General features: G+C 36.3%; 1 protein-coding gene and 1 long non-coding RNA gene across 3 annotated transcripts; one reads left to right on the forward strand and one right to left on the reverse strand.

Moving 5' to 3' along the window:
• Positions 1–901: 901 nt before the first annotated feature.
• LOC119796783 lies at positions 902–3,015 on the reverse strand. Its single transcript, XR_005282515.1, has 2 exons — positions 2,688–3,015; positions 902–1,029 (listed from the first exon to the last, which is right to left on the reverse strand). It is a non-coding gene; the product is annotated as an uncharacterized LOC119796783 (long non-coding RNA).
• Positions 3,016–6,748: 3,733 nt separating this feature from the next.
• On the forward strand, positions 6,749–17,759 carry pnp6 (purine nucleoside phosphorylase 6). Of its 2 annotated transcripts, none has more exons than XM_038305570.1 (6): positions 6,749–6,946; positions 11,426–11,589; positions 12,462–12,565; positions 14,346–14,521; positions 14,628–14,818; positions 15,184–17,759. In XM_038305570.1, exons 1-6 carry the CDS (start codon positions 6,915–6,917, stop codon positions 15,378–15,380), a joined length of 864 nt encoding a protein of 287 aa, XP_038161498.1. In that variant the 5' UTR covers positions 6,749–6,914; the 3' UTR covers positions 15,381–17,759. The 2 variants fall into 2 exon arrangements, with proteins under 2 accessions (XP_038161498.1, XP_038161497.1); XM_038305569.1 differs by having other exon boundaries at positions 6,753–6,946; positions 11,420–11,589.
• The last annotated feature ends 1,549 nt before the right edge of the window (positions 17,760–19,308 follow it).

Genomic DNA, 19,308 nt, shown 5'->3' on the forward strand with positions numbered 1-19,308 from the left:
GGGGGCGCGGGAAGCGGTATGGATGAATGAAGAAAAAAAAAACAACAAAAAAAAAAAACAGCGCTTGCTTGACTGAGCATAATGGACAGTTGTGGCACTGCAACCCAGATTTGAGAAGATCTACAGCAAAAAGCAGGCTTACTACAGCCACTGAAAAGATGGGAGGATTAAAGTACAAAGTAAAAACTCTCAGGGAGCTGTTCAATGTTTTCACTCCATTTTGCACAGAGGCTTTTTTAATGTATAGATTATAGCAAAGTTAAATATTGTTACAAATAAAAAAAAAGAAATATGTTTAAAATAACACAGACAACAAAGAATCCTCTTCTAATCTACATTATAGAACTATGAAAAAAATACAGTTACACAAAAGTGTTCCACTGTAAAGATGGTGTAGTTTGTTTTGTTGCAACCTGAAGTGTGAAATAAACTTCAGTGGAGTTTGAAAACAAAATATGTGTATATATTTATTATATCAGGTTGAACGATGTGTGTGCCCAGTTTATTTTATTTTTATTTATTTTTTTTTTGGGGGGGGGGGTTGTTTAGGGGGGAGGGGGGTGGGGGTGCGTGATGGGGGGGCGCGGAAATGTTATTGTAATCCAAAGGGGGGCCCAGAAGAAAATCTTTGGGAACCACTGGTCTAAACTATTCAAATGTTTGTATTTGTTTTCCTACAGGAAGTTAACCCTCTGGCCCAATCCTAAATTCTTTGCAGGCTTTTTTTTCCATAATAAACCCACATTTCACTCCACACAACAAGAACTGGGAATTGTATTTCTATTCTATTTTGCTAGGGGAAAAAATCTTTTTAAGAATCTGCCTCACTTCTAAAGGCTGCCTGTTATTGTGCTAACTTTAGGCCTTGGAGCTGATTTCTCATAAGTTATCACTCAAGATATCCGAAGGAATTAAAACATTTATTAATGTTAATCTTGTGCTGCGGAGCGCTGTTTTCTGGAGTCTTTAGCCTGTGGGGCAGGTGAACCTCCGTGGACTGGAGAATTTGGAAAATGATGATGGAGTTATCTGCAATCACACATGACAGGGTCTGTTATCTAGTCGGCATTGCCTGCCTCTATGATGCCTGTCAAATTTATTATAATCAGACATGGATAAACAATGTTCAGCTCAACTAAATGCTTATGGGTTTAAAGCAATGAGACATTAATGAAAAACTCCTGGTTCAGAGAGAGTGATCAACCCCACTTTGTGATTGATGCTTAAGCAACACAGTCCTCATATACCTCAGTGTCAGTGTAGCAGACAGAAAGAAACATCTAACTGCACTTAGCCTATTTCAGGGGTAGGTCAAAAGAGAATTTGAGCATTAAATATGGATTATTAATGTTGTAGAAAGTTATATTAAATATGCAACATTTAACAGCTCATTGTGTGAATATAAAAAAAACACTATTCAGAAGCAGTAAATATATTTTAGTGGGAATAAAAAGAACAAGGTATAACTCAACATTCCTGTTTAGAAATCAGGTGTATTTTGAAAAATTAAAAAAAAAAGTGACCAAACACTTTATTATTAATATATGACATGCAAATACTTGTGAGTTTAGCAGTCTCTTCTGAATGGGCCATTGATGGAGCTAGTAGTGCCTTAACTCTCTTTTCTTTTTCTTGAAATTGACCCCTGGACCAGCTCTGCGGTCATTTTTTTTCCCTTATGGATTTCCTCAACCCCCAACTGCTCACAGCAGATGGCCAATCATATTGACCCAGGTTGTGTTTGAGGTCTTTACCTACTAAAGAGGGGTCATTTTAAGTGAGAACTTGCTGGCTCAGGAGGAGTGATTGCTGCAAAGTCAATGACTCACTGCATCTAACCCGGCGTCCTTAAACACATCAACTCCTGAAAACTTATGTATCAAAATCAAAACTACACTGTTTAATTAACTTAGGAATAATTATCAATAAATAGTTTCAATAATATCAATAACCTCTCATGCTGTCAAGGCTCAGAACAGGGGACCCAGTATTCAATGCAGACAGACAGTTGGATAATTCAAAAAGGTTTATTTAAAAATGGCGGATCTGCAATAACAGCAAGGACATCTAAGGCAGGATTAGACAGGTTAGTTAACCTGTCATGGTCATCCTCTGACAGAGGATGATTATGAACGTGTGAGTCACTAACCTGGTTTAATAGTTTAGTCTGTGACCAGAGAATAAGCTAGGACCCAGCCGGTGGGCTGCCAACAAGATGCATTGGGCGCAACCCAGTGTCCTTAAGCCAAAGCCCCGCAGGACAGAGAACAAGCAGGAGACCAGATCCGCACAGACAAAGGAGGGCAGGGAAATCCAGAGGGCGAAGCCAAAGCCTGTGTCGAGGACTTGCTCAGGGTTCAGAACTAGAAGATCAGAGGTCCAAAGAAGTTCCAAAGGGAAATCCAGGTTGGTGACAGGAAGCAGTTCCAAAGACAGGTCAGGGAAACAGAGCCAACGGGAACAGGCAGGCTCAGTATTTGAGAGGCAAAAGATGGGCCAGGATCAGACAATTAGAAACACTAAGGTAAGGCTAGAAAACTCTCACCATTGGCTCAAGAATAATTTTACCTGATGACTGATTAGAGGGCTGAATGGCAACGAGAAACCGGGCGGAGCTATAGGCTAGTGAATGGAATCGAGCCACGCATCAGTGCCAAGATCAAGGCACTGATGTAAGAGTCACTTACCTGGTTTAACAGTTTAGTCCATCCTCTCAGTCATAGGCAGGATAAGCCGATACAATCCCAACGAGATGCGGCTCTGAGCTGTCCAGAGCGTCCCCGCTCTGGTCTGCTAAATTCATGTCCTGGACTCTAATCCAGGACAAGAATTTAGATCAGACTGGAGTAGTTCTGGAATCCAGGAGTCCGCAGTCAGCCGGTCAGGGGTTCCGATCCACACAGGAACGGAAACATCCAATTTCCAGGAATCCATCAGAGTATGAAGGTAGGTTCAGACTCCCATGCTTCGAGTGACCATCTCAGACAGAAACGCACCTGGGAGGACAGGTTCAGAATCCCGTGCGTTGAGCAACTGATTCCAACCGGAGTCCAACCGATTTTTAGGCGAACAATTCAGACAGGGACAGACGGGGCAAGTGGGTGAGAGGGAATGGAATGAGGAAATAAGAATCACTCGGTAAATGTTGAAACGCTCTCACCACTGGTTAGGAAATAAACTAGCCTGAAGACATGGGCTCAATAATAATCTCCTACTGGAAACAGGGACATGAACCTTGGAAATAACTAAAACTAAAAAAAAACAATAGGCAGGATATAGAAAAATCAAACAAACAGCAAATAATGATCTGGCCTCGATAGATGGGCTGGACCGAATATAAAACAGAGCCTCCAGGTGGATCAGATGAGAGATGATTAGGAGCCGGTTAGAACTAGGCAGGTGAGTGAAATCAACAATTAAGGCCAGCTATCAGGGCAGATCATGACACACGGATTTTTGTTTTGACATATTTTTCAAACTATCACTATGTTCTGAGAGAAGATCACAAGGCAGCTAATATTTGAAAGAAATGATGCTCCTCTAGGAGGGAGAAGCTATGAAAGAAGGGCTGTAGGACAGCAGAGAGTAAGGGTGAGAGGCCTGAAAGGTGTGCTTTTTCACATTTTTGGGCTAAGTCCACTGAACTCCTTTCTAAAGCTTAACCCTTTAATTACCGGGAAACATTAATAGAAATTAGACAATGTTCTTTTATTCACCTAAATGGTAAATGCCCTGTACTTATATAGCATTTTTTTTAAGCCAGGAGACTAAATCAAAGCTCTTTACACTACATTCAGCCATTCACCCATTCACACATACACTGATGGTCAAAAGCTAAACTGTAGCCATAGCTGCCCTGAGGCTCACTAACAGAACCCAAGCTGTGATACACTGGCACCAACAGGCTCTGACCACTATCATTAGGAAATGTGGACTATGTGTCTTGCCCAAGGACACAATGACATTGAACCAACAACCCTCCTGTTGAAGGGCAAACTCATTTATCTGATGCTACTGCCGCGCCATTAACATCTTGTTCAAGTACTGTATGCAATTAGATAAGAAACAAGCCTCTCCCAGAAAATTCCTGATCATCTCCACCAACTACTGCCATCACCATCTGCTTGATGGATGGCACTTTGTCAGCAGTTTGTTGTCCAATGATTTTCAAATAAATCCTTCAGTCCTTCTGCAATTAAGACTACAGGTACATAAAACAAAAATGATCAAATATAATCTGATCAGACAAGGCTCCACCTTTTTTAGGAAGTATATTGGTATCTGTATGTATGTTGTTAAATTGTAATTTGAATGTGATTCCTGGAAAATAAATAGATGAATGAATAAATCTACACAACCATCCAGCCATCCTTATTTCTGTTGAATATGAATCTAATTTAAAACTTTTAGCACTCATAAAAGAAGCACTATAAAACAAATCGCTGTGCTTAGGTCAGTGCAGTCAGTGATTGATTTTTGTTCCCTATAAGGAGCCAAGCTAATTATTAAGGCAATCGGTTGTTTGAAGAAGGTTCCTAAAAGCATTGGGCATTGCCAAAAATGTAGGTATTTTAGATGAGAGCGTGAGAGCTCATCAGGAAAACCAGGTTCAAATATCTGCAGTGTTTTTAAATTTCAATATTGCTGTTGTAGACAAATAAACATCAGAAGAAGCAGGGTTTACTTAACTTTCTAGGTTTGTCCAACTAAGCTTTGTCCAGTTAATAAACTACTGAAGAGGCGTTGCCAGCAATGACGCAGATATCTTGTAAATACATTAATAGTGAGGAATGCAAACAAATGTTTAGCCAAATATAATAAGAGATAAGGAAAATCCACCCCATACACTCTGTATACCGTATGTATTTAAATCACAAATACTGGCCCAATAAGTAAACACCTTTGCTTGTTCCACATCAGTTTCTTGTGGTAAAAGTGCACAGAGGAATTTTATAACCACTATATCTGAAGTTAAAAAAAAAAAGTTTCATATGTTACTTAAATACTATTGATATGCTGTGATAAAACTCATTCGTCTATTTTAATGGCTAGGTGGACTCCATATGCACAGTTTTACCCATGTTTGATATGATTAGACTAAAATATGACTAATGGGAAATAATAATAGTAAAAGAACACTATGACCACCAGCCTATGCGTCACTCCCTCTTTTGCTGCCAAAATATCCATTAGCCATTCAGGCCGGGACTCAACTGGACCGCAGAGAGAGAGATTCAATACCTGGCAAGAATGTTTTAGAGGTAGATCCTCTAAATCCTCCAGTTCACGAGGTGTGGCCTCTGCAGATTTGGCCAACACGTCTCAAGGGAGTCCGATAGGATTGAGATTTTGGGAATTTGGGGGTAAAGTTATCACCTACAACCGTTTTGTTTTTGTTTGTTTTTTATTTTAACAGTTTCTGTTTTTTAACATTTTGCATTATTCTACTGTCCAACTTTCTTTGTATGGCACTATTCATATTGTAGGCAGTTAAGGGTGTTACTATGAAGGAAAAAGAAAGACAAAAAATACTTTAAAGACCATACCATGAAATCCAGTTTAATTTTAAATAAAATAGAAAAAGAGAATGATTTATTCATGAAAATTTATTTATCATTTATTTTATCAACTCAAAGAAGCTAAAGAAGTTGTAGAGTTTCTACAACATTGAACTTTCTTTTGAGGTTAGCAAAATATATATTTTTTATTGAATTAAACTGAATGTAACTAAATTGGCTTGAATTTAACTAAATCAAATCAAATAAAATAAAATAAAACCGAACACATACTATACTATAAAAATAGTAACATAGGTAACATCAAACATTCCCTCATTTCATGAATTAAAAAGCATTTAAAAAGTTCACTGCTGTATTTTGGACTATGTTTAATAATAACTTATAACTCAGGCTAGGAACATACAGTTGGTGGGAATTTTTAAGAGATGTTCTTATATGTATTGTTTTCATAACATTTTCTCCCTCATTAAACTAACTCAAATCCTCATGACTGCCCATTTCTCCTCTGCTCCTAGCACATCGTATTTGTTCCTTTTTATGTTAGATCCCAGTCATACTTTTCTCTTCTTTTATTTTTTATTAGATATCTCCAGCCTCAATAAAATGACATAACAAGTATAAAGGTAAAATCTATTTGACTTACTTAAAGACTTACATGTAAGTATGTAAGATAAACATAGGGTCAGTTTCAGTTAAGCTTATTTGAAATCATTTCTAAAACTGTAAATATCACAATCTACTTTGTTAATTATTTACCTGGAAGAAAACCCTTTTTGTTGACAGAAAGCTACAGTAACATCTTCCTAAAATAGTCTGTTGAGTGTTTGTTTTCTAATATACATGTTAGTGGTACTTGTTCTGCATTATTTCACTGTCACCTTCCCCTTTTTCCCAACACATGACTCAGCACTTTGTATTGTTGCGTGAGACAGTTGGAGCAAAACTATTTGCACAGCTTGCTTTAGGCAAATACCATGTAATCTCTTCTCTGGTATTTTTTATCTTTAAAAGTCTTTTTGTTGTATTAATGTTTGAAACAGATGATAACTGATTAACACTCGAGTTCCACCTTCCCTCTAGTAGCTTTTAATGGTTTCCCGCAGTTCCCAGTCCTGTCATGTTCCGAAATCAGTATTCCAACCCCGTCTCTGACTCTATTCGGGTCACTGAGTTACCCAGCCTTGTAGAAAATAGGATTTTGTTCAAAGGGAACAGTGAGCTGACTATGCCCCACCCCTTCAGCATATGTACGCCCACGTCAGCGCGTAGCATGATCCGCCGCTCGATCCGCAGTCTCCATCTCCTGCCGGTGTAACCATCGTGAACTCCTAAAGGACAAGAGACCGTGCTACGGCCACATTACCAGATTATTTTATCAGCAGATCGTCATCAGACATGGAAGCAGCCTCCCCCTCCAGTCAGTGCAGGTAGGACTGCGAAGTGCTTGTTGTTGGTGCTGAAGTCATCCACATATGAAGTCTAGGATATATTACTGGAATTATTAGCCTTTATAAACACAGATGGACGATTTACGTCTACTTGAGAAAATTATGTCCACATAATCTAGTCAATGTTGACATGACGGTTTATTTTAAGGATTACACCAGCCAATCAGATATTTTACTCTGCCTATGACGTAAGCGCGTTGTGTTACAGGTGGCAATAGCCTATTCCTACAGAAACTACACCAGGAAATCGGCATTTTCTTTTAACCGAGAACCTGTTTTATGGCTCTCTGAGCACTAAATATTTGTAGATAATATTTTGTGTTTCTGTTCCACGCCCTTGTGGTTTAGAAACTGACCAAACTGCTTATACTCGCTTGTTCTTTCAGATCAGAAACAGTTAGGCTGTCTGAGGGCCCCGTGCGCCCCGGGGCAGTGATATAGAATACCCTCAGCACCACGGACAGCTCCGAATCAGACTCCGTAGAAACGCACGATCATGCTTTCTGTTACTTAAGATGTAAGATTATTAAGAGTGAAAAAAAACTCATTATTAAATGTAGTTTGTGGATAAATTATTTATCGAATGAATAGTGGTATTAATTCAACACGCATTGGCCTAAGTAGTATAAACACCTTTATCAGGTGAATTGAAGAAGACAAAAAAGAAACTTCAGCCATGGGTAAAAGTGATTTTATTCTAAACAGAATATTTTCCTTGCTTAGGCAAAACATTTGACCAGAGTAAACTATTCACCATGCTTCCTTCTACTTCTTTTATTTTTACTTTTCCAATATTACAGGGATTCGCTTGTTTTCTTACTTTTATCTAATAAATATCAATAAATGTTTTATTTATTGGTCTTTGGCACTTAACTCTGACAGATGGCTCATCCCAGTATATATAAGCCAGAAGTTTAAATAACCATATCATCTACATTAAAGCCATGTAGAGTTGGGGCATTCTTGTCCAGGATCCTATTTTATAGGTGGAAGGATTTTATAGCGATCAACAGGCTCAAATACATACATACATACATACATACATACATACATACATACATACATACATACATACATACATACATACATACATACATACATACATACATACATACATACATACATACATACATACATACATACATACATACATACATAACAAATACTAGTTTTCTTTTTGCTTGTTTAAGTTTTATGGCACTAGAGGTCTTTATTTAATAGTATACAGACAGTTTATGGGTTTTGGAGATTGGGGAAGATATTCTCCCATCGAGATTCAAACCTTCGATGGCTGCATTGTATACTAAGGCCCCATACATGGGGTCACACAAACTGATGAAACCAGCTCCCTCAAAGTTTGTGCATTGCTTTACAACAAAAAAGTAATGCAATGAACAAACCTATTAGCGGGTGTAGGACACATTGAAATGCAGATTTTGCTGCATGTGACAGAGGAAACAGAGGCCATCAAGAAGCAGCTGTCATAACTCTGGTTGGTTATATAACCTCTTATATTAGAGCAAATCAGCCCAACAGCATGATGCTACCTGGACCTCAGTGCACTCGGCTTGATAGTTAATACAGGAATCTTCACCTTAAATCCTTTGACTCTAAGCCTTATTGAAGTTATCTGTATTGTTCTAAAGAAAAGAAAAGTTCAATGGTATAATATAAAAACATACAATTAATATGACATTTATTCATACCAAACACAAAGGGATGGAAACATTTACATGGAAATGGTGAAATTTCTTTTTTGCATGTAGTTTAAATGTGTAATTACACTAGTATTAATTTAGATCTGCGTGGTTCGGTTAGGTACCAAAACCTGTAAACTAGCTTGCTGAATTTTCATTAGGAATGTTAGTGGTTTCATGTATAACTAAGTTTTAAGTGTCTCTGCTGTCTTTTGAAGAACAGACAACCTGCTTAGATTACAAGGAAATCTTGCAGCATAGAGGATAATTATAAGGTAATGATAAGAAAAAGAAAATTGTGCAAGGTTCTTTTTTTGTGACAACAAAACTTAAACAACCAAGGTTTAAGTTAATCAAAGTTTGCTATAAACCACCATACATTATTCTTTCATGAAAAAAAAGTTTTTGCAATTGTCTTTTTTTTTTTTCAATGCAAACACAGTTTTCTTAGTTGTTAGTATCTTTTCTTAAATGGTTAATCTATAGCTTCTATTTTATGTTGTGCTATCTGCTGTTGCTGTTTCATTGGTTTACTGTGGGTTTATGAATCACCTATTTCAAAAGAGATGCTCTCTTTAAGTCACCTGAATTCTATAAATGAATGACAGCAGAAGTTCAGCTGTCATTTGAATGTCAGGTGTCTGTTTGTGGAGTGTTTGTTTGAAAAAGTGGCTCTCTAACTTAAAAAAAAAAAAACCCACAGATCTCTTTATTAGCAGCTGTTGTGCTCAGAAAGATGAATAACTTATGATAATTAACAGTCGTCTGTTTTGAAACATAAACCAAACTTTTCCTCTCAGTCTGAATATATGTAATATATACATTTCTCCAATGTTTTCAAGCACAAAAACTTGAGACAAAAACATTACCTAATCATTTAATATAAGGCTGGTTTTGAGTTAAAATTAAAGAAAGAGAGAAAATAAATAAATAAAAAGACCTGGAAAGTGCCCAGGGCTGCTCAGATGCAGAAGTCATCCTAGATGGCAGCTCCAAATTGGGCTCAAAGTCATCAGGCTCTCTTCCTGAAACCGCTGCAGCCTGAAGTCTCACTCTGTCTTAATAACAAAGCTTGGGCTACAGAGAGAACATTAAAAAGGTGATCATTTCACACAGATTTATGTTAAGAATTACACACTGCGTCTGACTTTGTTTAATGTTGCACCTTGGGGCATTTCAAATCTAATCAACATTTTAGAAGAATGATTTGTCTGGCAGCAACAAGAAAACCCAAAACTGTGTTGTATAATGTAATTTATTGGTTAAACTTTCCTGTACTTAGAGGGGTTGTATAATGAATTAAATCTGGATCTGTTGTCCATGTTTCATTACTTTGAAATATCAATTTTACTCTCTGGAGTTTTGATAGTTCCTCACAATTTCAAACTGTGTCTAGATAAATGTGCAAAATGCTGTATTTTTTTTTTTCAATTACAAGACTCTTAATCAGTTGTGTCATTTGTCATTTGTGTTTTTTTTTTATTTACACAGGCCATATAGTGTTGTTTTCTATTACTCTATTCAGTACACTGCCTGTTCATTCTACAGAAGATTTTCTTTTTTTACACACTTAAAATCTATATTGTTGCTGGTTTAAATAATTAACAGAACTCTCATACTATTTTTAACATTAAGGTCAGTTTGCCCACCCTTATTCATGTTGAAAATAAGTTAATGGTAAATTACTTTTAAAAGTGACTTATACTATGTAAATTCCAAATTTGGTTTCTTTATTAATACATTGTTGGATTCATTTGATGAGCTTCCTACATCTTGAGTCAGTCAAGATTTTTGACCTCAGGCTGAAATCTTAATTTTTCTGGTGATAAACAGCTGCTATTTGGAACTTTTCCAACTTTCTTTCACAAAGACATAAGCTTTAAGTATTTTTTTATTATGGCAATCTTTTGTTGATGTGCAATGTTGCTTTTCAGCTTATTTGAAATGCTGAACCAAATCATTTAGATTTGTTTCAAGAGACCTTTAACAAGCCTGCTTCTAAGTCCAGAGATATGACGATCACCAGAGAATACAGTTGCTAACAAAAATCTACCAGTTATTTGCTGTAAACTTTCTTTAGAGCTTTCAGTGTTGCTACAGGTATCTTGAGAGCTTTTCTCCAGTTTCAGTTGTGTACTTTATTCCATTGCAAAGAGACATCCAAGGTTTTACACTCTTACCTCTGTCCTTTTTTCTAATTTGCTGGTACCTGTCTTACTTCCCCATGGAGTTAAACAACTTTTGTGCCCCTAAATTGACTTTTGCACAGTGTTTTATATAACATTATTCTGTGAACAATGGTCTTAGCCAAACATGATGGCAAATATCAGTAAACCTCTCATTGGGGAACAAACCTTTATTTCAGATTTTGTAGTCTCATTATATTTCATTCCAGGTGTTAGTCCAAGAAGACTCAAAGTAAAAATTTGAATCAGAAGATGCTTATAAATTTCTAATTTTAGTGATGTACATATTTATGACTCTGGGTATTTATGGCCTTTAATACTATTTATGATTTTACTCTAATATTTTTTATGTTGCATTGTACAGAATATGCCAAATCAAAGGTTGAGCGATGTTGAGAGACAGGATCAATACAATGGTCTCATTTTTACATCCTAATGACCAGATATTTCAATAAGTTGTTGTATAGGTTGAACTTTTAGATCAATTGATAATTGTTTAATATAATTTTTTTACAGATTTAACCCTTTCATCAATGACAGTTTCAGTGATTGAGAAAATGTGTTTTCAGTTACAGTTATGAGAAGTACAAAGAGACGGCAGACTGGTTGTTAACACAAACAGAGAGGCGTCCCAAAGTGGCCATCATCTGTGGTTCAGGCCTGGGTGGTCTCGCCGAACTGCTAGATGATAAGACCATCTTCCCATATAAAGACATTCCATATTTTCCTACCAGCACTGGTAAGATGTTTATTCTCACAGAAGGTTTATGCAGGGATGTTATATCTACTTATTTAATAATATGGACAAAAATATTCTCAACTGCTTTATAAAATTCTTCCTATAAATTGTGAGGTGATATACCGATTTGATCATGAAATCAGAACCTTGGCTTGTGCGTTCTAAAGCACCAGCTATATTCTACTTTAATGTCTACCTTACTGTCATTTTGACCAGTCTATCAATCACGATGCTACCACCACCATGCCTGACAAATTCCATAAAGGTCCTATAATTATAAAATGGATGTTTTTCTTTCTACATATGAAAATCAAAGATGGATTTCACTCTTATGCTTTCATTTTCATGCAGCTCGAATTAACGAGGGCCTTCCATTGCTGAAAAAATACTCAATGTTGCTTTTCATTCTTTCCTTGAGTGACATTTGTTGGACAATAGCTCAGTTTTGGGGAACAGTTGTCTTTAATTGTCCACAATTTTACCCAGTCTGTTTGTAGATTAGTTAAATGGAGAGCTTCTAAGGTCTCTGCCAAAATGCATCTCTAATAACTCTTTTAGAAGCTTATTCATTATTAAGTATTTTAAAGAAATTGGACCTTGATTCACACCTGATTTTAATTCCAATGATTGAATGCCAGCTCTTTCGTTTAATGGTATTAAAGTCGTATTAGACTGTTTTCTATTAATTAGAGTAAATGTTTAGCACTTTGGTCTTTGTCATTTAATTTGGTTCATTGTTGGAACATCTACAGGAATTCTCTACACAAATTTATGGCCCTTAAGTGAGGCCTGATAAAATTTTACAATCTTTCAATAAGCAAAATTCCCTGCAGCCTTGTTGTAGCAGCTCATACTTTCTCTGTGATGTACAGTTCAGGGCCATGCAGGTCAGCTGGTGTTTGGGAAGCTGCAGGGCTGCGAGTGTGTCTGCATGAAGGGGCGATTCCACTTCTACGAAGGCTACGACATTCAGACGGTAAATGGCAAAATGTCTTAAAGCTCTATGCTTTTGTCTCTGGGTTTTCTATAACCTTTACCACCATGGCAACATGACCTTAAAACTCATAGTGTTCCTGTGGATACCTTCTATTGATTCAGATGAGAATCTTTCAGTGCATGTTTAGGGTTTTGTTACACACTTCTTTCTAAAATATATAATTTAATAGTAACATAAGAGATAACATGTGTAAACTTCTCTTACACACATCTTAGCTAAACATCTTGATATTTCCTTAATTATCCCCCTTGCTCAACTTTTATTGTTAATGTCTTAGAAAGATCTGTGGCAATTTTTTTGTTATTCTTTTTTTATAATATATTATCATTAACATCCTCATTATAATAATTTCTTTGAAAGCTTATAGCATCTGGCATCTTTGCCGTTTTTACTCTCCAATGCTCACTGGCCTCTTCTTTTTTTCAGACCTTGCTGATGCAAATGATATACTATACGGGGTGACTGATGTTAAGCTGGCGGTTTAATCTCTGACTTTGTCAATCACATTGCGGCAAACATTTACTGGCTTTGCAGTTGGACCCTAATCTTTAAGCTCTGTCCTTGACTTATTCTTGAATGTGTTTTGTTCATCTTTAAACTTCTTAACTCTATTATATGAAGATTCAGACATAATCCAAGAGGAACTTCCTATCCAACAAGAAGAGCCTTCTTCCTACTATTCTATAAACAGATTTAATTAAATCCTTGGTGATGACATAAATTAGCATTTTTTGACTCTGTTATAGCATGATAGGTTATTTTTGCCTCTACCATTCAAATAATGATTTACTCTCTGTGTTGAATAATCAGCTGAGACAGCAGTGAGAACAACATCAGTTGTGAAAAATTATCAACACATGACTGGCCTTTGGCCTGTGGCTACTAGTTTTAGTTTACTACTGACTGCTCTGTGCCATCTTCTCATAAAACTGTCATAATAACTAGACACAGTCATAAACTCCTGCTCCATGCATAGTATAATTGAAGTACAGATACATACAGCAATATGGCTCCTGCACATTAAGCTATAAAAATTCCCAATACTATGTAGTTCAACATGCTATTTTTTGTATTAAAAATGCATCTTAATCTAATTTTTATATTATTTTTTCTCAAGATACTTAATGATGTTTTTCATTAAGTCTAAACTACGATCATTAGACATAACATAAACAAATGCCTGAAATATATCCCTCTGTTTGCAATTAACTATATTCTGATTTATGATTTCTGACATTATTACCATAGATAAATGATATTCTTTTCTTAGTTATGCAAGTAATGCCTTAATGAAAGGCTTTTCTCAATTACTTTGGTAAACCTCCTATCTTCCCATCCCATCTGAGATCCAACCTTTTAACGGGGACTGCATTTATAATATGCAAAACTCTAACAAAACATGGTGATATTCTCAAGTGACAGCATTGACCTTATCAAGACATAAAGGCTGAAAATATTTTACTAAACTAACTATATGCTTTCAGTGAAATTGCAATAAGTTAGGAAATGAGAAACAGAAAAAGGTAATATGACTGTCATGAGAGGGAGGAACTGTCATTTATATGCCATCAGCTGCTCTCTAAAGGTTAGCACATACCTTTTTATGTACAGGAGCCTATAATAATAAAGCTTTCATCAGGGTGTGAAATATTAACTTCTCATGTGGTTCATTCTGAGCTTGCCTCCTTTACTGGTGTAAAATAATAAATAATAAAGTAAGAATGCATTTGTTTCTGACACATATCATCTTTGACTTCAGGTCACCTTCCCGGTGAGAGTTTTCTTCTTACTGGGTGTGGAAATTCTCATTGTGACGAATGCTGCAGGTGGACTCAATGACAGTTACAGTGTAGGAGACATTATGCTTATCAAGGATCACATCAACATGCCTGGGTTTGCTGGGCAGAACCCTCTGTGTGGGCACAATGATGCAAGGTAGAATGCAAACAAATTAAGAAGTATATTATTTAAATTCTGTCAGTTTAGTACACCGAAGCATGTAAGGATTCAGTTTGATACTGAACAACTACTGTTGCTGCAGGTTTGGAGTGCGCTTCCCTTGCATGTCTGATGCATACGACCGAGAGCTAAGGGTCCTATCAAAGCAAGCAGCAAAGGAGCAGGGCTGTGACAGCTTCCTGCAGGAAGGCGTTTACTGCATGCTAGCTGGACCGACATATGAGACTATTGCAGAGAGCAGAGTTCTGCAGAAGCTTGGGGCTGATGCTGTGGGTGAGTACAGCTAAAGCTCCCTTAAAGAGAAGCATTTACTTTAGAGCTCTGTGATATAAGATAAAAGTAAACTGCAAAATAAATAATAATGCTTAGTCTGAGTTTAGAGAAAATCTACACTAATCTACACTAAACTGCATGTACAGCTGGAATGTCAGAAAACAGGTTTCTCACAATTCTTTTGCAGGGCTAAATTATTCTTGCTTTCAACTAAAATTAATTTGTTGTTTTGATCTAAACCCCACAAATTTTGAAATTTACCCTTTTTTAGCTATTGATTCAGTCTCACAGTATCTTAGTACCCAAAACCTTGAGAATGTATTGTTTTGCATTTTGTTGAATATCTGTATGGGCTTTCTGTGCAGGTATGAGCACTGTTCCCGAGGTGGTGGTGGCTCGTCACTGTGGAATGCGTGTTTTGGGTCTGTCCCTCATTACAAACAAGGTTGTGACAGATTACGAAAGCAGCGAAAGGGCAAACCATGAGGAGGTGCTGAGGACAACTGAACATCGAGCACAGGACCTTCAGAGGCTTGTCAGTCACCTCGTGACTAAACTCTAACGTCTTCCCATCTGAGATGTGTTTGAACAAAAAAGTAACTGAAGTTCCTCTGTTGTTGTAGCTTTGATCAAAAGGTTGGAAATAACGTGCAAACAGGAAGTCTTTATGGTCTTTGAAGATAGCTTTTTCCATATTATTGGGTGAGACAATGAGTTTTAACATTTTAAGTTTTCGAGAATATATAGAAACAAGAAAAAAGTCATAATATCTTTGAAATAAAATTAAAACACTACAAAAGCCTAGTTTGCAACTTTATTTTTTTTGCGAACAATTTTTTCTCTATATTTTGTCCGATGATTTGGCAGATTTAACTCTGCCAAATCCTGTGTTTTAAGACACCTAAAATTTTATTTTACAAGGCTGAAAAAGCAATCTTTTAATAATTTATCATTCTACAACATGATTAAAAAGATTATGAAGAGGGCCAACTCTTATGAAATGTTATCAGCATTGCAAAGTTAATATATTGTATTCATTCTATACAGTTAGCTATTCTTTTTTAGTACCGGGGTTGGTGGTGGAAACAAACAAGGGGTATCAGACAACTACTGCCCCAGGATTTGCAATATAAAAGGTTCAGTCTGCTGCACTGAGGAAACTTAGCAGGTGCTGAAATAGCCTTACACTTTCTGATTAAACTTTTGCTTTTTTTGGTATTTTTTTTTAGCTTAGCTCAAACAAACTCATTATAAACACGCTACACGGCTGCAACTGATTAAAGGTTTGGTTCTTTGATTAAAGGCTTGTTTTAAGTTTCAGGATCTTTTAATCTATGACTGGATCACTTGCAAACAGAAAATAAGTCAGAAACAAAAATTTTTATTTCTTTTGGAAAGGCCTGTTTGTTCTGCTCAGATTTGGTTTTCAGTGTCAATTACCTCAGCATCTTGTTTTCAACCAGTCAAGTATGTACATGGGTCCAGACTGAAATTAGAAAGTAATAGTCTGGGGGGAAAAATTCTATTATGGGACACCCTTAACAGTTGCACAGTAATTGACATTTTATGCAGCTTCTTATCTCAGGCAACAATTATGAATATTTGATTTTAATGTCTTTTACACTTAACTGTACTCATATGTCCCATGGTAAATCTCTATAACGCTGATTAGCAGTAAGGAATATTCATAAAAAGGAATAAGAAATCTAAATTCTCTGTTTAGCGAGATATCATTTATACATCTCTTTCAGAACTTGCATATGGAGGACCAAGTCTGCCATATTGAAAAAAAACACAGAAATAAATAAATAAATGCTCAATAAATATATAAGCATACCTAAAGTAGCAATATCAAAAGCAGTGTCTTACCACCAATTAAAAACTGTGAATCTACATCAGGCATGCCCAAAGTCGGTCCTCAAGGGCTGCTGTCCTGCAGGTTTTAGAGATTTCCCTGCTCCAGCACAGCTGATTATTCATTGATAGCTGATTAACAGGCTTTTGCTGGACTTTGATAATCAGAATCAGCTGTGCTAAAGCAGGGAAACCTCTAAAACCTGCTCGACAGCAGCTCTTGAGAACCGACTTGGCATGCGTGATCTACAGGATGCTATCTGCTGTTTACAGGGATGGAGATTTGTTTTTGTTATCAGCAGTGCATAAAATTACTTTTTTTCTGCTTTTTAAATGAAAGGAGAAACTTTAATCTGAACCTTCTTTTAATGTATTAAAGAAATAATATAAATCTGATTTTAAGAGTCTATTAGATGTTAAAAAACTTTTTGTTGTTGGTCTTATGTAATGACAGATTATGAAAAGAATTAATACAATCTCAATGACATGAAAAGTTAACCTTGACAATTAATATTTTCATATAAGAAGGTAGATGTGGAGTTTTATTTGCTCACTAAGCAATGACAACAAGGTAACAGCAGGGACCTGCAGTTTTCAATATGCTCTGTGCTGTCTTGGAAACATTTGCCAGATTTCCTTGACCGTCTCATTCATTAGAGCTGAAAAGGGCAAAAAAATCCAAGATCAGCAGTCAGCCTCTTAGACCATTTGTATCAGGCAGAACACCAAGATGCTAATGGTATTCTTAAAGGGGAATCACTCACAAGAGCAAACCAGCAGCATGTTCCCTCATTTTCAGTAGGAAACAATTATCTTTAGCAGGGCTTCATGTTTATACAACTAAAAATGGTGCTATTTTTGCTGGAATTATTCAAAGTTTAGAACTTGTTTTAGACAAGTTCATCTTCATTCTGTTTTTTTTGTTATATTGCATCGATTAAATTTTTTTCGTGTTTGATTTAACCCTACTTATTATTTCTAGGACTCTGTTTCAAAACTACTTTACATACAGAATAGTTTTCTGAATAAGATAATTAATTTCATTGAAAAATTTTGCTTTTGGTAAATAAAAAAATTGCAGAAAGCATTTGGACACTGTTTTTTATTTCATTGATGTATGTGTTTGAGTGTGAAGCATTAAATTAGTCAATAGTTTTCAAAAAGAGAAAGGGTTTCTTCTCCTTCTACCGATAATGAGGATTAGTGAACAGGGAGATAAGGGCAAGCAAACACTCACCTCAATCTCCATCTGTCACTGTAAGCATACTTAAAACATGAAGTCGCTGTGAGATTGAGATGAAGGGGAAATGGCTGTACTGTGCTCCGCACCATTCTTTTACATAATTCATCCACATGCAGCTTGTAGATTTTCAGCCGACTCTGGAGCTTAAATATTAATGCAAATGAGGTGGGCAGCCCAACAACACAAACACAACTCCATGTTTGTCCAAAAAGCATTTACATGCATTTGCTCCTAAATGCTGAAACAAAAAGAAAAAGATATTCATATAGGATACAAACATTTGACTGCTTTGGATGGCAATATCCCCTATTTAAAGGGATAGTTCTTTGATATGGTTGTATCTACTGAGCAGTAGTAATTAGTCAGAACAGTACACCTATACATATTTCTATTATTCTGTTTTATCTTGTAGTTTATACCTTATATGCAATTGTTCTACTCAATGTGATTGTTGTTTCTACTGCTGGTTTTGATGTGAACATTGAAAAAATTAATTTCTTTGTTTTAGACACAAAATTGGCTGATAACGTTGTTTCTGATTTCTAGTGAGTGTAGTATGTGATATCTATGATTAGGGGATCAGGTTACAAATCCCAATACATATGAGGCAAGTTATGATAAGAGTGGAACCTTTAAAAAAAAGAGTTTTGGAGATCCATTTCTGTATTTTGCTTATTTTGGATGCAAGATGTCGGATCCAGGGGCTACATCTTCAACAAGCTTAACAAAGATTTAAAAAAATTAAATCTTGTCCTTGTTTCGATTTCTGCTACAACATTTAAATAATAGAGTCATAAGTTGTAGGTGTAGATACTTCCTACACCACTTCACAAACCTCAAATCATCTATTGTGCTCAAATTATGGATTATAATATAATAAAACAGGTTTGGGATATGTTGCAAGATGTGATTTGCATCATTGATGTAGAGCTGATAAAGTGTGAAGGTATAGCTTTGATAATACCCATAATCTACTTTTTTTATTAAACAAATACGGCACTTCAAGGGGATTCAAAGAATTTATTGGAGATGGACAGAAATCTGATTGCATGATGACTACTGTACTCATTTAGGCACAATCTAATTACCAAATGGATACAAAGTTAGAGGCCTGTCACACTACTGTATTTTGCATTTGACATACAGTTAAACCTAAATGTAAACCTTTAGCTGGTGAAATTTTGCCATGAAATTGTCCCTGTACTAAAAACCTTTATGGCATGATAAATGAGAATCTCTAGCCTGGGTGCCAGTCCGAACTTAGTCCCGCCCACAAGGTTTGAGGTCGGGGAAGTTCGGTCTGGCTCTGCTCCATAGTAGCGCGAGTATTAAAGCCCACTGTCAGGCGATCCAATCAAATTGTCAGGGCGGGCTTTATACGATGATGGACAGA

Source organism: Cyprinodon tularosa, unplaced genomic scaffold (assembly GCF_016077235.1).
Source record: "Cyprinodon tularosa strain WSP-4 unplaced genomic scaffold, ASM1607723v1 ctg56, whole genome shotgun sequence".
In the NCBI taxonomy this organism is placed as follows: domain Eukaryota; kingdom Metazoa; phylum Chordata; class Actinopteri; order Cyprinodontiformes; family Cyprinodontidae; genus Cyprinodon; species Cyprinodon tularosa.